Source organism: Trachinotus anak, unplaced genomic scaffold, assembly GCF_046630095.1.
Source record: "Trachinotus anak isolate AG129_WGS33_773 ecotype Australia unplaced genomic scaffold, CSIRO_AGI_Tana_v1 ptg000006l, whole genome shotgun sequence".
In the NCBI taxonomy this organism is placed as follows: Eukaryota; Metazoa; Chordata; class Actinopteri; order Carangiformes; family Carangidae; genus Trachinotus; species Trachinotus anak.
Genome location: NW_027273857.1, coordinates 491,161 through 515,036, shown reverse-complemented (window position 1 = coordinate 515,036; position 23,876 = coordinate 491,161). Strand labels below are relative to the sequence as shown.

Below are 23,876 nucleotides of genomic sequence, written 5' to 3'. Positions count from 1 at the left end.
AATTTTTTCTCAAATAATTTTAACCTTTTAATTAAACAAACTAAATTACAGCCATTTAATTATGAAGACTAAGGATCCACTTAATTCTTGCATCACTAAGCTTCCACATAGTTAAATGATAAACTATTTATAAAACTTTATTGCTTTGTTTCATGGTTTTCAGCTTTTCTCATCACTCCTGATACAACAAATTAATTTTTTCTGTTCCTTGAAAAGTCAAGAATTAAAACCAAACAATAAAATGTAATGAGCAGTGTAAATCTATGTCAGTAGAAACAAATTAGAAACATTTGTCTCCTGTTGTTTGTATTTGCTGAATAAATGTATTTTTGGATCAACAGCTGATATTATTGATCATATTAGTAATCTGTGATGTTTGGAAATATGGTTTAGGAGATTTAAATGTTTAGTTTCTTTTGATTTATTGATAATAGATTGAAGTAAATACTGTATTGATGATAATAACAACATGCCATAAGTGTTGCCCTCTGTCAGTGTTTTGCTTCTGATCAATAAACTATAAGATCAGCTTTGTGATTATGAGTGATTGATCCTTTTACGTATTTCTCACACACGTCTTACTTATGTACAAATATATTATTTATAGTTATTTCAGATACAATTAGCTTATTTTATTTTTGAAAACCTGGACTTCCTGTGTGTATGTAAATGTGTGTAACTTCCTCCCCACCACAATAAAAGCTTCCTCCCTCCGCTATCACACTGCGGTGTGTCACATCGGGATGCGTTTATGGACCGGTGCCGGCCCACCTGCGGCTCACCTGTCACCGTCACTCCCGTGTACTTCAAGGTCCTGGAGGAAAAACACCCGGTTCTCCTCCAACGATGTTAAAATGTTGGCTGCGGTTGTTGACGATGGCGGATTAACGCGCTCACCGGCGCTTTTACCGACGCTGCGGTGACTAGTTTCTCCGCACTGAGGGTTAGGGCAACATCAACCACAGCAACGACCCGTGATTTTTAACGTTTTTCCCTCTACGGTTTCCCGGTACTGACTTTGGACAACGAGCTAACGGCAGCTAGCGAAGACAGAATGAACAGCGGCGGCAGCTCGGCCCGCAGCTGCTCCGGACGTCCTCTGACCGCCGAATAACATCAGGAAAACATCTATTTTAATTTCGTAGAGCTTCATTTAGTATTTGTCCCGGTTCTGAACCCCGAGTCCCTGAATTCTGGACGAAAGGAGACCTTTGTGGATTATTCGGCCTCCGGTAAATACCTCCTGAGCGATGTGGATTACAGGATCCTGAACCGTGCGAAGCTGACGGCCGAATAGCTTCGGGGAAAAGCCGGTTTTTAAACGGAAACGTATATATTTTGTATTTCCCCAGTTTCTCCCGAGCAAGTCCTTGTGTTCCTGATTTAAGGAGACCTCTGTGCATAATTCGGCACCTCCAGCCTGAACGATGGGGACTTGAGGTCCGGACAAGAACAGGATCCAGAACCGAGAAAATCACACCAGAGAAATCAGTTTTTAAAATTCAGACGGGTTTATTTAGTTTTCTTTGTTTTTTGAATTCTGACTCGCATGTTTCGGACTAACGGAGACCTGTGTGGATAATTCGGCCTCCGGTACGATACTCCACAGCGATGGGGACTCAGGGACCGGGCAGGAAAAGGATCCCGAACCGGGAGAAGCTGACCGCCGAGGACGATGCCCTGAGCCAGATCGCACGGGAGGTGAGCCTACTCATCGATACTGCTGTCGAGTTGCTCCTGATGTGGTGATTTCATGTGGCTGGTGATTCTTTAGAGCCGCAGATGTCAGATGAGACCGAGTCACGCTGCGGAACAACCGGCAGTTCAGTCTTCAGCCTGATCATCCTCTGATGTTGTCACAGACACGGCCGCGCTCAACTGTGAGGGGCCCGGGGCCAAACGCCCCCCCCAACAAATAGTAAATATATAATAAATGAAATTAAAAACTAAACACTGAAGTTATAATCAGTAAAAGAAAAAAAATTAGACCTATGTTATATAAGTTGTTGAGTTGTGTTCTGACATCATCACAAATGTTTCCCCAAACCAGAGAAATCTGTGAGTTTATTCATTGTAACGCTCCGTTTCATTGGTCGCCTATCAATGACCTCATATCCTCTTCTGACAGAAGCTCTAACTGACTTTTATCCAGTTTAAAGACTTATTTTTATGATGCAGGTTTGGTTGTTTTTGTTGTATTTGAACCTGATCCATATATAAGGCGCACTGTCGTTTTTTGAGAAAATTAAAGGCTTTTAAGTGCACCTGATGATTCGTAATAAAATCTGAGATGATGTCAATGTTCATCCTCTGTGACACTGACGATGTTGTTGAGATAATTAGAGTCAGTGTTGTTAATCGGTCTGTGGAACAGAAGCTCTTTATGTTCATGCTGAATCTCTGCTGTAGTTATTGTTGTGTTCGACCTACATACTGAAGCTGGAATGTGAAACTGGGGGGTGGGGGTGGGGGGTGTCTACGTGGGACTGAGACGCAGGACGTGATGAAGAGTCTCAGTTTAGATTCTGTACATTATAGAAAATAAGTGTCATAATGTCTGGTCATGTTTTATTTCAGTTTTTCCTTTTGAACAAAAATGTCTGTTTTCACGTTGTCATCATGATCCTGAGTGTGAATTTAAATATTTGATCCTAAAACGTCAACATGTGAAAAAAGGGTTTTGTGATATTCTGAGATGTTTGGCAGTTGTTGTGATTTTTAGAAACTGCTGCATGGAAACTCAGCTGGTGTTGGAGCTTGATAGCTTTTGATCTGGAGATGGAATTAATTAGCTGAAAAAATTAACTGGCAACTATTTTGGTCATAAATGAATTGAAATGTCAGATTAGAGGAGTTTCTGCTTTTCTTTGTCATGGGGTTTTAGGTTTTCTCTTCAGGCCGACAGGACAAGCAGACGACGGTTGTATAGAAATATAATTAAGATTGATCAGTGATATTTCAGCTCTAATTTGATCTCGTCTGACTTGAGATCTGTAATTGGATCCTGAACTGTTGAAGAAAGTGAAATGAAAATGAGCCAGGTGAGATCTGTGGGCTCAAACCTGCAGCAGCTGGTTCACTTCAAACTGGTTTGGTCACATTCAGGCAGTGACTGACTGAGGTGTGGACAACAGTGCTCATTTAAAAACCTGGAGAAACAACCATAATCAAATGTCTGATCACTGGCCATCAGAGCTTCACTCCATTTCAAACATCAGGACAATAGGTTATGTGCTCTGACAACAATAATCCAGAACACATGACAAACGTACAAAAATTAGAGAAACAAACAAAATGTGTAGCCCAAGAAAACTACATAAATTTACTTTAAATTAATTAAAATAAATAAAATAAAAATAAAAAACAAAAGAACACAAACCTAAAGAATGCATGTTTTCTTTGATAAACAAACAGATATCAATGAAAAAATACATCATTATCCAAAGTGTCTCAGTGTTGTGGGTATGGGATGATTAAATAGTGTAATTTTTGAATGGAGTCTGGTGTCTCCCTCCTCAATGACCTACTGGGAGCGATGCTCACAGACTTGTGTGTGTGTGTGTGTGTGTTAGTATGTATGACCTCCTTTAATCCGGAGCAGCAGCAGCAGCACAAACATTAATCTGCACAGATCTCTACATCATGTGGATCAGAGCATCGTTCACCCTGACACAGAGTTCATCACTGAACTGTTCATCATGTCCTCTGTTCTTCTTTCTTTATTACCTCTTCTTTCTTTACTCAGGGACCATGCAGACAGGGATGGATAATTACTGTGATGTTGTAGTTCTCTAATAGGTTTTAAATAAAGATCATCAACAGAAATAATAAAGGAGAAAAGACAAGAACAAAATATATAAATAGAAATCACCAGAATGAAATTTGGTGACTTTTGAGAAATAAAAAGTTACATGGGAGAATAAAAATGTACAATATATTACTATTTGTGTTTTACTTTTGAAAGATATGTTTTGTATTTTATATCTGTATTTATAAACAAACAACCTATCATAAATAACTTCTAGATAGGTAGAGGAGTTATAACAATAAAAGCACAAAAAATTGATTTAGATCAAACACATTTTTTAAAGTTTTAGATCTAAAAAATCTTTATACTTTTAAAACTTTTTTTTGTTTGTTTTTACATTCGTATTTATTTTTCAAATTTTATTTTTCTTTGCCTTACAAAGAAATTAATGTTGAAGTTTTCAGGTGTGGCGTGAGCATAGGTGTGTCATCAGCAGGTATTCAGGTGTCAGGGTGTGTTGCTGTCATGGTGATGGAGGGAGTGTCTCATGGTATGAAGACAGGTGGAAGGTCCACATTCCAGAGAGAACGAGAATTCATTTATGTTTGTAATCACAGTTTCCTTATTTTTCTAAAATATGTGTTGTATCTATTATTTTCTTATTGTATTTTTTTTAATTTTTCTATCAAACATCTTTGTTATTTTGTAAATGTTTTTTCTTTCCAAAAAAAAGTGAAAATTTGAAAATATGTAAAAAAAAAAAAAAAAAAAAATCTATAAATATATAAAAACACAAAATAAAAACCAAAGTAAGCTCATAAATCTGCTCAGATCACGACAGGGGGGTCCATGATGAGATCACTAAGTCTATTGATAAAGGTTTGATCAGATTGATCAGATTAGTGACACATCAGATCCTAGAACATCTGGAACATCTGGAACACGCTGTGCTGGAATTTATTTTGTTGTTTTTCATTCTCCATGTGTCAAAGTACGAAAGTCTTAAAAACTGACAGAGTAAAATTTATGTATGATTGGAACAGATATGTTAAATTTGAGTTGACACTTTCACATGATGACACTGACCCTATAACAGTAACACATCTTGTATACAGTGCATCTGGAAAGTATTCACAGCGCTTCACTTTTCCCACATTTTGTTATGTTACAGCCTTATTCCAAAATGGATTCAATTCATTTTTTACCTAAAAATTCTACACACAATACCCCATAATGACAAAGTGAAAAAGGTTTGCTTGACATTTTTGCAAATTTATTAAAAATAAAAAACAAAAAAAAAATCACATGTACATAAGTATTCACAACCTTTGCCATGACACTCAAAATTGAGCTCAGGTGCATCCTGTTTCCACTGATCATCCTTCAGATGGTTCTACAACTTGATTGGAGTCCACCTGTGGTAAATTCAGTTGATTGGACATGATTTGGAAAGGCACACACCTGTCTATATAAGGTCCCATAGTTGACAGTGCATGTCAGAGCACAAACCAAGCCATGAAGTCCAAGGAATTGTCTGTAGACCTCAGAGACAGGATTGTATCGAGGCATAGATCTGGGGAAGGGTACAGAAAAATTCCTGCAGCATTGAAGGTCCCAGTGAGCACAGTGGCCTCCATCATCTGTAAATGGAAGAAGTTTGGAAACACCAGGACTCTTCCTAGAGCTGGAAGCCTGGCCAATCTGAGCGATTGGAGCAGAAGGGCCTCAGTCAGGGAGGTGACCAAGAACCCGATGGTCACTCTGACAGTGCTCCAGTGTTGCTCTGTGGAGAGAGGAGAACCTTCCAGAAGGACAACCATTTCTGCAGCACTCCACCAATCAGGCCTGTATGGTGGAGTGGCCAGATAGAAGCCACTCCTCAGTGAAAGGCACATGACAGCCCGCCTGGAGTTTGACACTAGGCACCTGAAGGGCTCTCAGACCATGAGAAACAAAATTCTCTGGTCTGATGAAACAAAGATTGAACTCTTTGGCCTGAATGCCAAGCATCATGTCTGGAGGAAACCAGGCACCGCTCATCACCTGACCAATACCATCACTACAGTGAAGTATGGTGGTGGCAACATCGTGCTGTGGGGATGTTTTTCAGCAGCAGGAACTGGGAGACTAGTCAGGGTCGAGGGAAAGATGAATGCAGCAATGTACAGAGACATCCTTGATGATAACCTGCTCCAGAGCGCTCTGGACCTCGGACTGGGGTGAAGGTTCATCTTCCAACAGGACAACGACCCTAAGCACACAGCCAAGATAACAAAGGAGTGGCTTCGGGACAACTCTGTGAATGTCCTTAAGTGGCCGAGCCAGAGCCCAGACTTGAACCCGATTGAACATCTCTGGAGAGACCTGAAAACGGCTGTGCACCGACGCTCCCCATCCAACCTGATGGAGCTTGAGAAGTTCTGCAAAGAAGAATGGGAGAAACTGCCCAGAAACAGGTGTGCCAAGCTTGTAGCATCATACTCAAAAAGACTTGAGGCTGTAATTGCTGCCAAAGGTGCTTCAACAGAGTATTGAGCAAAGGCTGTGAATACTTATGTACATGTTATATTTTTGTTTTTTATTTTTAATAAATTTGCAAAAATTTTAAGCAAACCTTTTTGGCTTTGTCATTATGGGGTATTGTGTGTTGAATTTGGAGGTAAAAAATGGATTTAATCCATTTTGGAATAAGGCTGTAACATAACAAAATGGAAAAAGTGAAGTGCTGTGAATACTTGCCGGATGCACTGTATGTGCAGATACAAACACATATACAAGTATCTTCATCCTTTCACCATCATTACCTTCAACACTTTTACTTCAATGATGACCTGTAGCAGTGTTTCCCACAGCTCTGGGATAATTGTGGTGGTAACGGCTGTAAACCTGTTCCCGCATGATTTGACATGTCGTGCAATCAAACATTTGTTGTTATGAAGTCATAACATACACAGCAGTGTCTAGCCGGTCATTCCCCTAAACTCTCCCTCAGAGACGGACAATACAGATTAAAGCAGCTGCAGTGTTGTTGTGTGTGTTTCTGTCCTGCTACATGTATCTCATCCAGTTAAAATCATTCGTGGGCCATTGCAACATTTACGTGCAGGGTGTTTTCTTCACATGATGTAGACTGGCTTATAGCATCGCCTTAGTAGCCAGGGCTGGTTGGCAGCGGGTCATTAAAAAAAGGGTAGTGCGATCACCAAACTTTGTTCAGATAAGATCCTGTCATGAACACGTAGGCTGCACTTGTCAAAATATAGACATTATTGCAGCATCCGTAGTCCCCCTTTTGAGCATTTTATTGATATTCTAGATATTCAGAGTAAACTGACCAAAAAGAAACTGGAAGAGGGTCCTGCCAGCTTAAAGCAACTGAATGGACCCAGGCCAAACAAGGATGCGTATTTTCACTAGATGACATGAGGCCTTGTTTTCTTTCTTCCTTCCAATGAGGACTTGTTTCTTTACGATTTGAATAACATATAGTCTGTAAGAGACTCAGCAGGTCTCCCGTTCACCAGTGACTGTCAGCTGCTGAGGCAGCAGGGCGTCTCCACCGGGTGATATTTGATGGTACAGGCTCCATGCAGACCCCTGTAATAAAGCTCCACGCTCACCGAGCAGAGAGGAGCCAAGGCTACGTTATCAGACACGGTTACAGCAGAGGTCGGCTTACAGTGAGGAGACTTTTGAACGAATTAAAAACAAAGATAAATATGTTATCAACGCCAATTGTATTGGGTGAAATTCATCACCAATTATACTTGGGTGGATGTCAATATACCTGGGCAGCCCGCCCAAGTAAAGTCTGTGTGGGAAACCCCTTTGTAGATAATGTGGAGATAATGGTATTATGATTATTGATCCACAGTTTTTAACCCTTCAATGTGTCGGTCAGAGGAACATAATCTCTGATGTGAGTGGGCTAAAAATAATTAATATTAGAGTAAATAATAGATTCAGTTGGATGAATGTGTTAATTATTAATAACGGCATCTTTTCTTTAACATGGTCAGCTGTAATAAAATGAAGTGATGACAAATCTGTCACAAAAGCAGGTAATGTTTCACCCCCCTCTGAGGGTTGAAGCAGTGATGCTTGATTATTGGTAATGATCAATAACATGTTGATCTGTGTGTCAGGCAGAGGCGAGGCTGGCAGCGAAGCGAGCAGCGAGAGCGGAGGCCCGGGAGATCAGGATGAAGGAGCTGGAGAGACAACAGAAGGAGGTCTGTAGGCTTTCATTCTGAAATATGTTTCTCCCTTACAGATGCTGTTGTCATAGCAACAAGTCCTAAACCCATACCTGTAGAGGTTCAGCTTTTTGCCAGTGAGCTGGATCAGGACTGGGTTAGGGTTACAGGCAACCAGAGCTGAAACAATCGATCGATTAGTCGATCGACAGAAAAATGATCAGCAGCTGTTTTGTAATCGACCAATGGTCTCAGTCCTGGGGGGCAGAGTTAAAAGGGTTGTGGAGGGAAAGACCTGAGGCAGAGACACTGGGGGGTGAATTAGAATCAACAATCCTCCTCCTCAGAGTCCTGATTGAGTCAGACCTGAACCACATGTTGGTTCAGTGCGACATCACTTCCTGAGGATGTCCCTCCACGGTAAAGCTCCAGAGAAACAGAAGCTGCAGAACTTAACTTAGAATTCTCCTGTTTTTAAGTTTCCTTCAATATCACAGCTGGTCACTGCTGGTCACTGCTGGTCACTGCTGATCACTGCTGGTCAGCTGATCACAGCTGATCCACAGCTGATCCACAGCTGCTGATCAGACAGTTTGCATTATGGGAATTGTAGTTCCAAAAATAAGTTTTCTTGGTTTATGTTCTGCTATCATGTGAGTTGTCGTTTTACTGATGAGAGTTTCTTTCACCTCCACATGAGAGAAAAGCAGATTCAGTTGGCTCAGCAACTCCAGGTGCTTTTCCCTGAGCGAGGGGTCAAAGGTCAGACCGTGTGAGGTAACAGTGAGTGTGAAACAGCTTTAATCATGAGTCACAGTCAGTCAGCTGCTGGTTACTGATGTTTGGATCTTATTATGCTTCGTCCCAGTCTGGTGAGTGCAGATTTATTTAAATGATCTTTATTAACAACAGCTTCAGATGAAATATAACTGATCTTACAGCAGCCTGATGACACCAGGATTGTTAACCACCCTCTTATTTAACATGAATGGTTTCATTTATCTGTGATAACAGAGCAGCATGTCTCAGTATGGTGTTCATTCAACAGTTGACCTCCTGTGTGTGTGTTTCATTGGGAAACTCAGGAAGCACACACTGTGATTGTGTTTCCTGAGTTTCCCAATGAACAGCAAAGAGTGATCATCGGAATAAAACATTTACACATCTGTGTTCACTCTGTAATATGAACAATTCAACAAGTACATCAAGTGAATACTATCATGAAACTCAGACCACCACAGTACAGGATGTTGTGTTATATATGTTAAACGGGAAACTCTGGAGTGATTTCACAGTAAAATGTGAAGAGAAATGTTTGTAAAATTATAACTGGATTAAATTTGAGGTTTGTTTGTTGTTTGTTCTGTTTAAAACATATATTTAAAGAGGAGCTGTTAATGTGGTTCATTATTATGAACTCTGACCTCTGACCTCTGGCCTCCCGTGTCTCCTCTTGTTCCTCTTCCTGCCTCCTGTAGCTGTTCAACAGCCACAAGGTACGACTAACTCCTCCATTCCACTTTAAATACACTGCTCCGTGTGCTCCAGCCGGGTGGGGTTTACTCTTAAGATGATACTCCAAGTTTACGTGATGCAGTAAGCCCCACCTGTCTGCCACCAAAAGAAGATTAAAACAAACACACCTGAAGATGTTTTCATGCTTTTGTGTTTAGAGGCTGTCATCTTGTTCTTTCATACTAACCTTTCCTTTTTACCCCCCCCCCCCTCTCTCTTTACTACCCCCCCACCATCCCACCCCCCGCCCCTCCTTCTCTTAACACCCACCCCCCTCAGCAGAAGTATTATGGTCTGGATAATAAGTGGGGTCACATTGAGCAGTGGATGGTAGGACAGTGTAGCAGCTGTTTGACCCATGAAAACCTTGTATCTCCTAAAGCCGTTCCAGTGGGATTAAAGGAGCATTTTGTTTCATAGCAACACACTGTCACATTAAACAATATATTTAATATCTAACGTCCTTTAATGAAGCAACAACATGACCTCACGCACCATCTGAAATAATAACACAGTTCAATAAAAGTTAATGTGTTTATTGACACAACACATGGAATAATTCTTTATGCCATAATAACACAACAGACTAACTTCTATGAACAATCATCTTCAGTATCATGTGATGTGACAAACGTTTTTCATCATTAGTGACTCATCACCCAGACCATTCTGACCCAGTGTAACTAGTTAGACCAGTTCACCCAGTCACACAGCTCTAAGCTCCAGTCAGAATTTATGTAAAACATGAGGAGTTGTGAGGTTTTCATGTGTGGTGTCAGCAGGATGTTGTTGTTGTTGTGTGTTTGTTCTGCATGTGCTCAGACAGACTCACACTGGGATTACCAGGCAGTTTAATCCAGTCTGAGATGATCACAGTCTGTTTAACATCATTTACATTTTTATTTCATACATTTATATTTATTCGTCTATTTATTTCATTTTAGTTTCAATTTATATTTTATATTCATTTTTAAAAATGTATTTTAGATTTCATTAAATTATTGTATTTACTTTATTTAATGTACACTTTAGTTTATACTTTATTTTTTGTCATTATTCTACTAATTTTATTTTGTTGAAATGTTTGTAAAATGTTTTATTTTTAATTTTATCTAATTTCTAATTTAGTTTTATTATTATTTCAGTTTAGTGAAATTTTACTAAATATTTAAACATATATATATATATGTTTACATGTATATATGTAAACATATATTGTTTATTCATATTTATATATATATATATTTTTCCATATACTTGCCTCTTTCCAATTCACTCAAACTCTGTCTGCCTGTAGTTGTATATGCACGTGTGATTTGTCCCTGCTCGCTGACTGTGTATGTGTGTGTGTGTGTTTTGTCCCTGCTCGCTGACTGTCAGGTTTCCTCAGAAACATGAGCTGTTCTCCTCAGTCTGTCTGCTCAGAGGAAATCTACGACTGCGCTTCCTCTTTTTCTTCCTCGTCTTCATTTTCAGCTCTTTAACTTCCTGTTGTCTTTCTTCTTCGTGGCCTTTCAGGAGGACAGTGAGCGGTACTCTCGCCACTCACGGAGACACACCTCGGTCTGTATTTCTGCCTCCTTCACCTCCTGTTTTCTGTTTGTCTCAGTTCTCTTCCTGTTAGATTGTGTCTCACCTATGATAATATCATATCTGCAGTGACCACAGTGTGGCATCACCTCAGCCCTTAATCTGAATATCATCCACCTCCTGTAAACCTTAGTGTGATTAGTCTCCCTGAAGGTTTAGTACACTTCAGAGACCTCCTGACCCTGGATCAGGACCTGAATCAGTTTGCAGATAGATCTGGATCTGGATCAGAGCTGCTGGCTGATGCTGTGCTGCTGTGTTTTCAGGTGTCAGATGATGAGGAGAGGATGTCTGTGGGGAGCCGAGGCAGCCTCAGGGTGAGTCTCACATCACAACGTGGATCTGGTCTCAAACTGAACCAACAGATCAGCTGCTGGTGTCCCACAAAGACCAGACACAGTGACCGTGGTTGGCAAGGACCTGAATCCCACATCCCACACGTTATTAGTCCAGACCTTCTCCGTCCTGGAGACTGATCCAGTTCTGACTGACGAGTGAGTAGACCCAGGTGAGGCCAGGTGTGAATGGATGAAAGGACAAGAGGAGGAGGAGGAGGTATGAAAGACCTGGTCTCCTCACCTGTCAGTCAGAGGTGAAGGAGGTGAAACATCTTCAAGTATCTATAACAAGTCCAGTTGCCTTGGTAACCATGACCTGGAGTGAGAGCCTGCACAGATTTCTAGAAACCATCATCACACTGATTTCTCTGGGTAAAATAATCTGTGTGTAAACGTGTGTGTGTGTGTGTGTGTGTCATATATAAACAACAGCTGTGTCTGATCTGTTTAAACACACTGCAGATCAAAGGTCAACACTTTAATACACACACACACACACACACACACACACACACACACACAGATCATCAGACTGCACCTGATCAATAATCAGGTGCAGTCTCTAATCAGTTCACATTTCTGTTTGTTATTCATGGTTTAAAAACACAAATATCTTCTCTGCAGTGATGGTGAGACAGTCATACATTGTTGTTCAGGTGTAACTTCAGGTGTAACACCTGAACACACACTGTCATCAGCTCTGTGATCTGCAGTCTGACACTAAAACCGACTGTTTTCTGAATGGACTTTGGTTGTTTCTTCTCATCTGTAGCCTTCAGTGATGTTTCCTGAAGTTCCTCGCTCTTCCAGCTACAGGGTCTGTCTCTGACATCACTTCCTGTTATTGTTAGTGTTTGTGATCAAGTAGATCACTAAGTAGATGGATGGAGTGAAGTGCAGCAGATGAATCAATGTGTTTGTACAAGAACAGATCGGAGCTGTGGTATCACACTGTATGAATAACTAAACTAACTAACTAATGACTAAAATAATTAATCACTTATCAAATAAGTTTCTTATTAATCTTTAATCTTTTCAACTAATCAGTTAATTGATTAACACTTCAAACCCTAATTTACATCCTGATAAACTAATGAACTTACAACTGTTCTCCCCCCCCCCCCCCCCCCCCCCCCAGCCCTCAGACTACAGTGGGTTTCTGGGCTCCAGCTCTCGAGCGTCCTCCAGGGCCAGCTCCGCTCGTGCAAGCCCAGTGGTGAGCTCTTGTCTGTGGGTGTCTGTCTGACCATCTGCCCCCTCCTCTCTGGTTCCTTCTCTCATTCACGCTTTTCTAAACCTTTAAATTTGACTCTCTAACTTCAGATAAGTTTATTTCAAACTATTTAAACCACACTGAACATGTGTCCTGTGGCAGGGTCTCCATGGTAACACAGCAGCAATCAATCAATCAATCAATCAACAGAGTGTGTGTTTGTGTGTCCAGGTGGAGGAGAGACCTGACAGAGATTTCCTGGATAAAGTAAGTCAAACCTCTTTATGCTGTTTGTTGTGCTTCATGTCAACCGAAATGAAACATCAGCTGATCCACACAGTGAAACAAGGTCCTGAAATATACCTGAAATAAAACCTATGTTCACTTCATCAGAATATTTTCAGGGCTTTAAATCTACAGGAAGATGAAGCTCTGGAACCACAGTCACATGACCAAGCTAAAGGAAGAAGATAAAGCCTCCTTCATTGGGTTCATGTAAAATAAGCAGGGTAGATTATTTGCTGATGAAGATGAGTGTGATGAAGATATTGCTCCTCTTCCTCTCAGGGTTCGAGGACAGCCTCGACTCTGTCGGCCGCCACACTTGCCTCTCTGGGCGGAGCCTCATCTCGCAGAGGAAGCTGTGACACGTCATTCTCCGTGGAAACAGAGGCGTCTATCAGAGAAATCAAGGTAATAGGTCTCATTAATAACAATGATTATTATGATGAATAAATTAATGTAATTTGACTGGGTAGAAGTTGTTTAATGAGAAGTGGAGTGGACCTTGTTGAATTCCAGGTCACATTTAATGTAATGGATATTTGAAACATGTTCAATCACACTTGCAACAAACGTTGAATATGTATGAAACCATTTGAGGCCTTTCTACAATATTTCTATTCTATTCTTTCTATATTAATAATTATTAATATCTATTCTGGATGCATCAATAATAATGATTATATTTCTGTCTTCAGGACTCCTGGTGGTATAATAAGATAAATTAAATCAATAATAATGATTACATTTCTGTCTTCAGGACTCCTGGTGGTAAAATAAAATAAATTAAATTAATAATGATTATTTCTGTGTCTTCAGGACTCCCTGGCCGAGGCAGAGGAGAGGTACCGTAAAGCAATGGTTTCTAACGCTCAGCTTCACAACGAGAAGTCAACTCTGATGTATCAGGTGGAAACTCTAAGGGAGGAGCTAAGCGACATGGAGGAGGTGCTCTGGGAGGCGCGACGACACTGTGATGACACTACAAAGGTCAGAGGTCATACAGAGGTTACTCTCAGAATAAAGCTCATGTTCTCAGTAAATGTAATGTATTAAAAGAGTCAGAAAAAAACATGAAAGGGATGGATGATATTTTTGTTTCACAGTGAGGCAGTAGATGGATATTACAGATTTTTTTATTATGATACTGTCTTCTGCAGTCAGAAGACACACTTAATGAAATGATAAATAACCATTAAAAACCCACAGGATACAACAGCCATTGTTTATATATAAAATAAACATTTTGACCTTTTGAAAAAGTTATAATGACCTTTAATCAATAACCATCACCAACCATAACCATCACCAACCATCACCAACCCCTCACCATTACCAACCATCCCCAACCATCTCCAACCATAACCATCACCAACCATCTCCAACCATAACCATCACCAACCATCACCAACCATCACAACCATAACATCACCGACCATAACCACCAGCAACCATCACCAACCATAACATCACCAACAGTAACCATCACCAACCATAAACGTCACCAAATATCACCAACAGTAACCATCACCAACCATCACATCAGTTCAATTCAGTTTTATTTGTATAGCGCCAAATCATAATCTACATTATCTCAAGGCACTTTACAGGGTCAGGTCGAGACCTCACTTTGTTATAGAGAAAAACCCAACAGTTCCCACAAAGAGCAACACTTGGTGACAGGGGGGAGGAAAAACTCCCTTTAACAGGAAGAAACCTCCAACAGAACCAGGCTCAGGGTGGGCAGACGTCTGCCTCAACCAGTTGGGTCCAACCATAACCATCACCAACCATCATCAACCATCACCAGCTATAGATACACAAACTGTAGTTGTTAACCCTCATTTTCCTTTTGTGTGTGTGTGTCAGGAGTTGGAGCGTGAGCGTCAGGCTCACAGTGTTCTTCAGTTCCAGTTTAAAGAGATGAAAGAAACTTTAAAGCAAACTGAGGAGCTGCTGACGGTTAGTGACACAACACACACACAGACACACAACCATCAGATACACAGCATCTTCCTCCCTCCTTCTCTTCCTCCTCTCCCTCTTCCTCCTGTCTGGAGCTTGTGACTGTATCTCACGGTCTTCCTCAGGTGTCACATGATGTGAACACCAGGTTTGTCCTCACTAACACTCTTCCTCTTCCTCCTCCTCCTCCTCTTCCTCCTGGTGAACAGGAGGTGTCGGAGCTGCGTGTGCAGAGCAGCAGTTTCAGTCAGGAGGTGTGTGACCTGCAGGAGGCTCTGCAGTGGAAGGAGAAGAAGATCTGGGTACGACCTTCATCGTCATCATCTTCAGTTTCTGATGATTATGTCTCGTTAATTTCATCATTTTTTTAACTAAACAAGTTCCATCAATTTTTAGTTGTTAAACTTCAGCTCCGTGTTCATGTGGTCGCACAGGTCATCATCACACACCTGTAACATAAACCTCTGACTCAACGTGCTCCGATGTTTCTCAATGTTTCCTCCTTTCTTTCCTTCACTAACTCCATCTTTCCTTTCTTCCTTACCTCCTCACAACCTTCCTTCCTTCCCTTGCCGCCTTTGTCAGGCATTAGAGAGGCAGAGAGAAATCTCCGACATCGTTCGGATCGAACGAGACCGACTTAGAGAGGAAGTGATCCGACTCCAAGATTCACTGAAGGTATTCAGAGGAGGAACACCTATGTGATGTCATCTCTCGTCATCGTCCTCACCTGAACATGAATGACCTTATTCAGAAAATAAACTTCACCTTTACTGTTCTGATAAACTGATGCTGTGAAAACATCTTCATCATCATCATTATCACCTTCAGAAGAAAGTGAGGAAGATGTTTTAGATTTAGAACAGCTGAGACAAGATGATTGATAAGTGATCAGATGATTTATAAGTGCTCTGAGATTATTGATAACTGATCACATGATTGATAAGTTATCAGAAATGATTGAAAACTGATCAGAGATGATTGATAACTGATCAGAGGGTGTTCTCTCCAACAGAAGCACGGCATAGTGATCTCACCTGAAATCACCACCAATGGGGAGACAGGAGAGGGGAAGGCTCAGGATGATGTCAGTGCAGAATCTGACTCCCGATTGGCTCAGGAGCCATGTCACAGCGGCAGAGAGAGCATGCTGGGTAAGAATCAATCAAACGTCTGGTGATGTCATTAACAGGAGAGTTTTAAAGTGACACATGGCTCTCAAAGGCCTGTCGATAATCACGGACAATGTGTCCGAAAAACATTGGATATGATGAAAACCGGCTGATATGGAAGCCCAGTGTGGACAGGAAACTGTAATAACAAAGAGTTGTGATCAATTAATTAAATAATGACACGGTAAGAAAATACATTAAAATACATTCAGATTCTGTCCTTTTCAGTAAAATTGTAAAATATTTATACAAAAATGTGAGAAATACAAGTTTTTCATTTCCTTGTTTCCTTGACAACACGTGGCTACCTTGACGTAAATACAGTGATGTCATCAAAACCAACCGGAAATAAAACTGTGACACTTTAAAGAATTGATTGATTTCATGTGTGACGTCAGTCTCACCCATGTCTTTGTCTCTTTTTGGAATAAAATGCATGATGTGCATGTTTGGCTGTGTCTGTAACTAATGCATGCCACTGTGTTATTTTTCACTGTACAATGAAAAAATCAGCTTCCTGTTCAGGTTGGAGTTTTCCCTCCTAACTCGTCGCTGTCGTCCTGCAGAAGATTCAAACAGGAGCTCTGACTGTGATTCGTCTCTTGAGTTTATTCCAACATCTTTACTGTTTCATTTAATGTCTTGTGCTTCTATAACCAATGAATTCTGTTTGGTCCTCCAACGTCTTCTTCATGATGTTTCAGGGAAAGTTCAGGAGTGGCAGCCAGCAGAGGGCAGCAAACTCCCCCAGGATGGAGTGAGGCTCTATAAACGGTTCCAGTCACTTAACGTCACCAGTGAACAAACCAAAGCCTTCACTGTTAAACCAGCGACTGCGATGGATTCACATCCAGGCAGAAACAAGAGTAAACCACCACGAAACCATGGAAGTGAGAAGAAATGTGCATCCAGGCAGGACGGGGATCTTCTGTTTAGAAATGAGGGGGTTAAAAAACAACTAGTGAAGGTGAAGGAGGTGAGGAAGGTAGAAACGAAACAAACCCAACCAGGATCTGTAGTCGCCCAGTTAATGGTGGAGGGTCAGGCTCTGAAAGGCAGAACCAGACCTGATAGAGCAGATGTATCTGCAGCATCACACCAAGAAGTCTCTGGGATGGGAAACAGGGGCTTTGATGACAAAACCTGCAAGATTCAAACAAATCCGAGAGGTCAACCATTTACATGTCAGCTTGAAGATCAGGCAAAATGTGAGGAGGTAGTTTCACCTGTTCACAGAACTTCAACTGGAAAAGTCCTCAAATCAAGACTCATTCCACCTCGACCTATAAAAGACATCATCTTTGACAGCAAGGCGATTGTGTCAAGTATCTTGAATGCTGGAAAACAAAACTCCTCGACTCAGGAGAAACAAAAAAGTTTCCAGAATCAAGGTAAAGATGGAAAAACAAGCAAGGATGGACAATGTCCACACAGGAAAACAGTGCCTGATATTATAAAAGAAAGTAAAATAAAGGAGATTAGTGCTCCAACATCAGTCAACAGCCTGAAAGACAATGAGTCTGTTGAGGAGCTGTCAGAGACTGGGGGTGAAGCCTCTGATGGACAAAGTCTTGAAGATGAAGATACAAAACTTTTCACAGATTTGTCTGAACATGAAACAGATGTATTCAAAGGTGAGACCTCTCAAAGTCTGGAACACCAACAACTGACAATTTCTGAGAATGTGAGGAGTACCTTAAATGAAGGAAGTGCCTTTGAGAGAGAGGGTGATTTTAGTTGCTCTGAAACCAAACTAAAAACCTCAGAGTTTCTACCAGCAGAGGAGGCAGTCGCTGGAGGAAGACTAAGGACACTTGAAGAAGTGAAGAAGAGGAGAGTTTATAAAGAAGAAGATCCAGTGAGAGAAGCCGTGCAGCTTCAGGAAACAAGCCGAGACATTTCCTCGGAGGGTCTCAAATTTAAAGACCAGACGAAAACACTGAAGTCATCAGCTGTGTCCCCATCTGTCCCAAGTGAGCTGGTGGAGGATTGGAGTGGATTGGAAACGATGATTCAAACAATCCTGAGAGGGTTTGCTGAAAATCAAAGTTTTGTGGCTGAGATCTCAAGAATCGTTCCAGAAATCCCAGGATCTCTGAACTGCTGGATTTTGGAATTGGAGAAGACACTAAAGAGGGTCACAGGAAATGTGCTGAATCAGCATGTTGGAGCTGAACAAGCATCAAAGAGCCAAATGAAAGTAACTTCAAAAAGTGAGCTGCCTTTTAAGGACTCTCCAGAAGGAGCTAGAACCCCAGAGGATCCTGAAGATCTGGGAACAAGAACAACAGGACCTTCTGCAACACTAAAGGACAGTTCAGTCCCGGGGATGTTGGAAGTAGCATTTCAGGATGGACGAACTCACCATGATGACGTGGATGAATCCTCGCCAGAGGAAAAGTCTGGGACGAATTCTGAGGGAAGTGAACATGATTCAAAGATGACAAGCTGCTACGAGGATTTTGTTTTTGTTGAGTCCTACTTTGCTGAACCTGTGGAGACCAGAGCAATGGAGTCTTCGTCAGATCAGGGTTTGGTAGAGGCATCAACGAAACTAAAGAAACTCGAAGGGAAGAATGTCGTTGACGATCACAGAGCAGAAGTCGTTGATAAAAAAAACGAACAGAGAGAGACTGTTTGTAGTCAAAGCTGCCTCGTTACCGTGGAAGATCCAAAGGTGACACAACTGAAAAGACATCGAACCATATCAACAAACTGTCACATTGATCAAAGTTCAAAGATCAGACGGCTCATAGAAATAACTGCAGATGAAATCAAGGCCATGGCTGCTCCAGAACTGACCCTGAGGAATTTACCTGAGGGCAGAGTCCTAGAGCATCCACACATTGAAGCGTCACCAGGATCAAACATTGACGACGGTGCAGAGGAGACGTGGGTCGAAGACATGGACAGCTGCGAAGAGGCTGACGAGAATGCAGCGGCACCAGAACGTCACCCAGTAATGGAGGTTGTCGTCTCAGGGGTGAGCAGCGTGCAGCGCCTGAAAGGATTTGGTTTGGACAACAGGAAAGAAGAGCAAAACACTGACTGCAAGATTTCATAGATTCACCAGAAACAAGCCTGATGCTTATTGATGTTGGTGCTTTTGAATCAGAGTTAATAAAGTTCTTCAAAACTAAGTGTGGAAATTAAATGAGATGATGACAATAAAACATTTAATAAAATCTTTTGTTGAATGTCTGAACTGAGCAAACAAATAAAATGATGTCAGTTGAATCGTGATTGCTGGCAGATTGTTTGTACTGTGCAGATGTAAGTTGACAGATTTAAGCTTGTTCCAGGGTAAGAAACTGTCAGATTTATCTGTTTGTTTATGATTGAATTTCTGTGTATCCATTAATATTAATATAAATTTATTATAATGATGTGATGAAGGTGAAGCCAGTGAAACAACGCAATATATTAACTTCAACTTTAATATTTGTGTGTAATTTATCAGTTTCCTTAAGTGAATTCATCTTAAAGCTTCATTAAGTAATTTATTGGTAACACACATGAAGAGACAAGTACCTTTGTCAACTAATCATTATTTATCATCAGTTTATCCTCAGATTATTCTCAATTGATTTTGTGCACATTAAAGCCAAATTGGTCACAGTCATAAAACTGATGTTTAACTGGAATGGAGAATTGACATATAAATATAATATAAATGTTCATATATTGTAAATATAATATGAAGTTATTTCTGTTTTCAGAGCTGCGGCTGAAGAAAGTGTTTGAAGAGAGAGAGAGTTTACAGGATCAGGTGACCGAAGACTGAAGAACAACACATTTAAGCACCTTTAACATTAAACATCATTTATGACGAAGTCCTGTTTGTGTACAGGTGAGGCTGCTGAGGTCTCAGCTAGACCAGAGACAGACAGACAGAGTTCAGAATCCAAAGGGGGATGGTCTGGAGAATGGGATGGATTCTCACCTTCTGGACCTGCAGAGTGAGTCCTCTTCTGAATGGTCTCCAGCTTTATGATGTCTCATCTTCATCTTCTTCATCATCTTCTTCTTCTCTGCAAACTGTCTCTTCCTTCATCATCAGATCTTTGTCACTTAAATAAAATCACTGACTGACTGAACACTGGGATGTTTTCTCCTGTTCTTCTGCAGGAGATGCCAACAGACATATCAGTGACCTCAAGTTCAAACTGGTGAAGTCTGAACAGGAAGTAACTGCTCTGGAGCAAAACGTAACATTTTCATCATTTCCTTTGTAGTTTGGTTAAAGGTCAGATAACGAGGCAAAACTCATATACAGATATTTTTAATTCATTATAGTTATTGACAGATCATAATCAGTTTCATGGTCAAATAAAATAACAATAATAATAATAATAAAATAATTCATGAAGAGGAGGTGGACTGTGTTGTCCCTGTAACATCTGTCTATGACAGATCACAGTGACCTCTGGATCTCTAACATTTATAACAGATCACAGTGACCTCAGGATCTCTAACATCTGTAACATCTGCCACAGATCACAGTGACCACAGGATCTCTAACATCTGTAACATCTATCTGTAGCTGACCTCAGGATTCAGTTTATGACAGACAGAAGTTTTTGATGAGGCCTCTCAGTGTGGCTACAGAGACGCTGGTAAAACCTCTAACTGACTCCTGCTCTCCTTTCTATCAGATCATCCGTCTGGAAGGTCAGGTGACTCGCTACAAGTCGGCGTCGGAGAGCGCCGAGAAGATTGAGGACGAGCTGAAGGTGGAGAAGCGAAAACTGCAGAGAGAGGTGAATTCTCTCCATGTTTTTATGTTTATATAAATGTCGCCTTTAAAGACTGTTTATGAAATTTAAATTTCATTGTAATGTTCTTGATTATGAATGATTTATTAACTGTCTGATGTTCAACTGTCTTTGGAGGTAGTGAAGTATCTTTGTCTTCTGTTTAATGAACTCTGACGTGGTTATTCTGCCGCAGCTCCGCTCGGCTCTGGACCGGATCGACGAGCTGGAGGCCAGTAACAGTCACCTCTCAAAACGCCTGGAGAAGATGAAGGCCAACCGCAACGCCCTGCTGGCCCAGCAGTGAGGCTCTGTCCTGGGCACAGTCATCCTCCACACAGTCCTGGTCCTATGCTGGACTGTTTGTCTTCATCCCCAACCTGACACAGACAGTCAGATCTGACCACGTTTGCTTGATTTCAATCTACATGCAGCACCAGGCGGGTGGAGTTAACGGAGGCAGGAGAAAAGACTGAGCTGTGGTCAGGTCTGTCCTGAAGCTCTGTGGTCCCTGAGCCACAAACACATCACGGGGCGGAGTTTACCACACATGAAGTTTGTCTGTGTGTGACGGCATCCAAACACAGGTGAGGAGATCCTCACCTGAACAAGTCTATTTCGGAGTCTCATCTGAATGTCAACACTTCCATGTTGTTGAAGAGGGTCATGTGATGTCATCAACAGCGACTAAATGGACCTTGGGGTGAGGATCAACTTGATGTGGTAAACCCCACCTGCCTGGCTGTCTGGGTGTGTTAAAACAAACATTACATCTGCCTCATCAACACTCAGCTCCTCCGTCTGCATAAAGTGTGGCGTTACATCTCCTCGACACTTGGGGGCGCTGCCCCCCTCCCCCACCATGACTGAACTACAGCAGAGAGACCAGATCAAACCAGGTCATACCAGACTGGACTGGACCAGTCCAGCAGCAGCTGAGTCTTCTCATTTTCTTCATGGTTTCTTCTCTTGAGCCAAACTTCAGCTGATGTTTCTCTTGTTTGGTCTGTTTTTTGAGTGACGTTTGGTGGGGCTGGGTGTTTGGAAACAACACCAGCTGTATCCTGCATGTGTCACAGATCAGGTTAGTGTTATCAGTGTGACACAGAGAAAAGTCAGTATCAACGCCAAGCCCCACCCACAGTCTTTTTATTTCATGTTCAAAGAGGGCGTGGCCATGTGTGTTCAAACACATGACAGATCAGAATCAGGAATATTCCACATCATGTTTGTTTTTCTGGCTTTTCATGACTAGGATGTAAAATCACCAGCTTGTAAATGTCCAAGTGTTTGTCTGTAATTAATCATCACTGAGTGAATGAGTGAGGGAGTGAGTGAATGAACGTGTGAAGGGTTTGGTTCCAAAACAACATATTGATCCTGTAAAATACCTTTTATCAATCATTTTAAAGGGAAACACTGACTGGTCTCATCATGTCCCAAAGACAATTTGAGCTCACACTCACCTCACAGGTGACTGCTCAGGTGAATGTTCATGTTGTGTTGAAGAAGACTTGAAATTAGAGACTGAGACCATAAACTCATCAGGAAAACGTTTACTGAAGTAATAAATCAGTGAGAAGAAGAGACATTTTCACATAGACTTCAATACAATCAGACTTCTTCTTAAAACCAGTGGAGTCGCCCCCTGATGGTCAGTAGATAGAATGCAGGAGTTAATGTGGTGACGCCTCCAGGTAGAAGTGTCTACAGTTTTGTAATCAAACTCTTCATCCATAAAATGTATGACAATAACACCTGTGTTTTTAAATGTATGAGTTGTTGCTCGGCAAACTGTCACATACTGTAGATAACAAGTCAATACCATCAATATCGATCAGTAATCAATACAAATTCTTCATCTCTCCAGTTGATGGGAACTTTGGGTTAGGGTTAGCTCTTTACAAGACTTTACCAGGTTCATATGTAACGAGGCGTCTCACCTGTCTGAGCTGCAGATGGGAACCTTCATCTAACTGTGTTTCGTTGTCTTTCCTATGGATTAGGATGTGGGTTATCAATCTATCAGTGGGGTTGGATTGATGAGTGTGACGGGTGTTAATGGTCGTTCAGGTGACATCTTTGAAGCACTGTATTAAACTCATGCAACGTCTCAGTGTTGGTTTGTAGCTGTGAATCCAGGTAAAACAAATCTACCATCACAGTTGTAGCTCAATAATAAATATAAATATTGATTAATATTGTGAATATGTATTAATGACAGAACAACACCTGGATGATGGTTTGCATTGACTCTTAGAGGAATCATATGAAAACATGAACAGACTGATGAAAGAATGAACATTTATGAGACATTAAATTTAAAAGTAAACTAAATTTGAAAGTGACCCTGATTGAACATGACCCAGGGCTGCTATCAACTGCTTGGCTTTAGCATGGATGTTAGCCAGTGTGCTAGCCTCCAGATAGCAAAACTCAAGACAGTCAAGACACATCAGTTCATTTTAATGTGAATTTTTCATTAAACTTAGTTTGTTCAGTTTGCTTCAGATTATATAATTAAACATTTTAAAAGTTGTGTAAAGTAAACTTAACGTCACACTTCACTAAGTTATAGTTAATTGTGTTTAAATACACTTTTTGTACTTCATATTGGAAACATTCAAATTCCTCAAGAATATCAATAGCTCTCCACAGGATGCAGTTAATTTAATTCTGTTATTTCTTTACTGTAAACGCTTCTTAAACACACTTGATTTGCGGCATCTGAAAAAGGCACAAAGTAATAGACTGTTTATCACCAGAGGAGGAGGATCACCGTGTTCTGGCACAGACATGTTTGATAATTGATTACTGACTCATTCATCTCTGGAGGTGAAGACAAAAAGTAACTCAGGCTCATGGAAAAGAAGCTGCCTCGGTGAGGAGGCGGTGCTTTGGCCAACTTCCGGTGCTTGGAATAAAAACGCGGTCAGCTGGAGGAGAACTCAGGAGCTTCCGGACCACGAGAGGCCGACGTGCGTTGACTGGAGCGGGCCTGAACTCCCGCCACACCTGCAGCAGGTAAGATGTCAGTTCAGGCAGAGATGGTTTATTAATGGGGGGGTTCACTCGGAGCTTGTTTGGTTCCAGTTGGAGGGGG

At 41.2% G+C, this 23,876-nt stretch overlaps 1 protein-coding gene across 18 annotated transcripts; it reads left to right on the top strand.

Moving 5' to 3' along the window:
* Positions 1-5: 5 nt before the first annotated feature.
* On the top strand, positions 6-22,973 carry lrrfip1b (leucine rich repeat (in FLII) interacting protein 1b). Of its 18 annotated transcripts, XR_011691196.1 has the most exons (20): positions 6-1,701; positions 7,894-7,980; positions 9,423-9,440; positions 9,739-9,789; positions 10,978-11,022; positions 11,316-11,366; positions 12,526-12,603; positions 12,763-12,867; positions 13,168-13,293; positions 13,702-13,872; positions 14,752-14,844; positions 15,057-15,149; positions 15,433-15,525; positions 15,863-16,001; positions 19,739-19,788; positions 19,870-19,978; positions 20,148-20,227; positions 20,675-20,779; positions 20,970-21,360; positions 21,458-22,973. XR_011691196.1 is itself a non-coding variant. In XM_071479489.1 (19 exons), the coding sequence occupies exons 1-19, from the start codon at positions 1,612-1,614 to the stop codon at positions 21,078-21,080; spliced, it is 1,626 nt and encodes a 541-aa protein (XP_071335590.1). In that variant the 5' UTR covers positions 6-1,611; the 3' UTR covers positions 21,081-22,973. The 18 variants fall into 18 exon arrangements, 17 of the variants coding, with proteins under 17 accessions (XP_071335590.1, XP_071335589.1, XP_071335577.1 ...); XM_071479489.1 differs by having other exon boundaries at positions 12,832-12,867; positions 20,970-22,973; XM_071479488.1 differs by having other exon boundaries at positions 20,970-22,973.
* Positions 22,974-23,876: the final 903 nt, after the last annotated feature.

Bases quoted from the DNA above. Each gene is read 5' to 3' on its own strand.
- lrrfip1b (XM_071479472.1), top strand. From the start codon at position 1,612: ATGGGGACTCAGGGACCGGGCAGGAAAAGGATCCCGAACCGGGAGAAG. The intron at 9,790-10,977 runs GTAGGACAGTGT...GTGGCCTTTCAG, and splicing joins GTCACATTGAGCAGTGGATG to GAGGACAGTGAGCGGTACTC. The intron at 11,023-11,315 runs GTCTGTATTTCT...CTGTGTTTTCAG, and splicing joins ACTCACGGAGACACACCTCG to GTGTCAGATGATGAGGAGAG.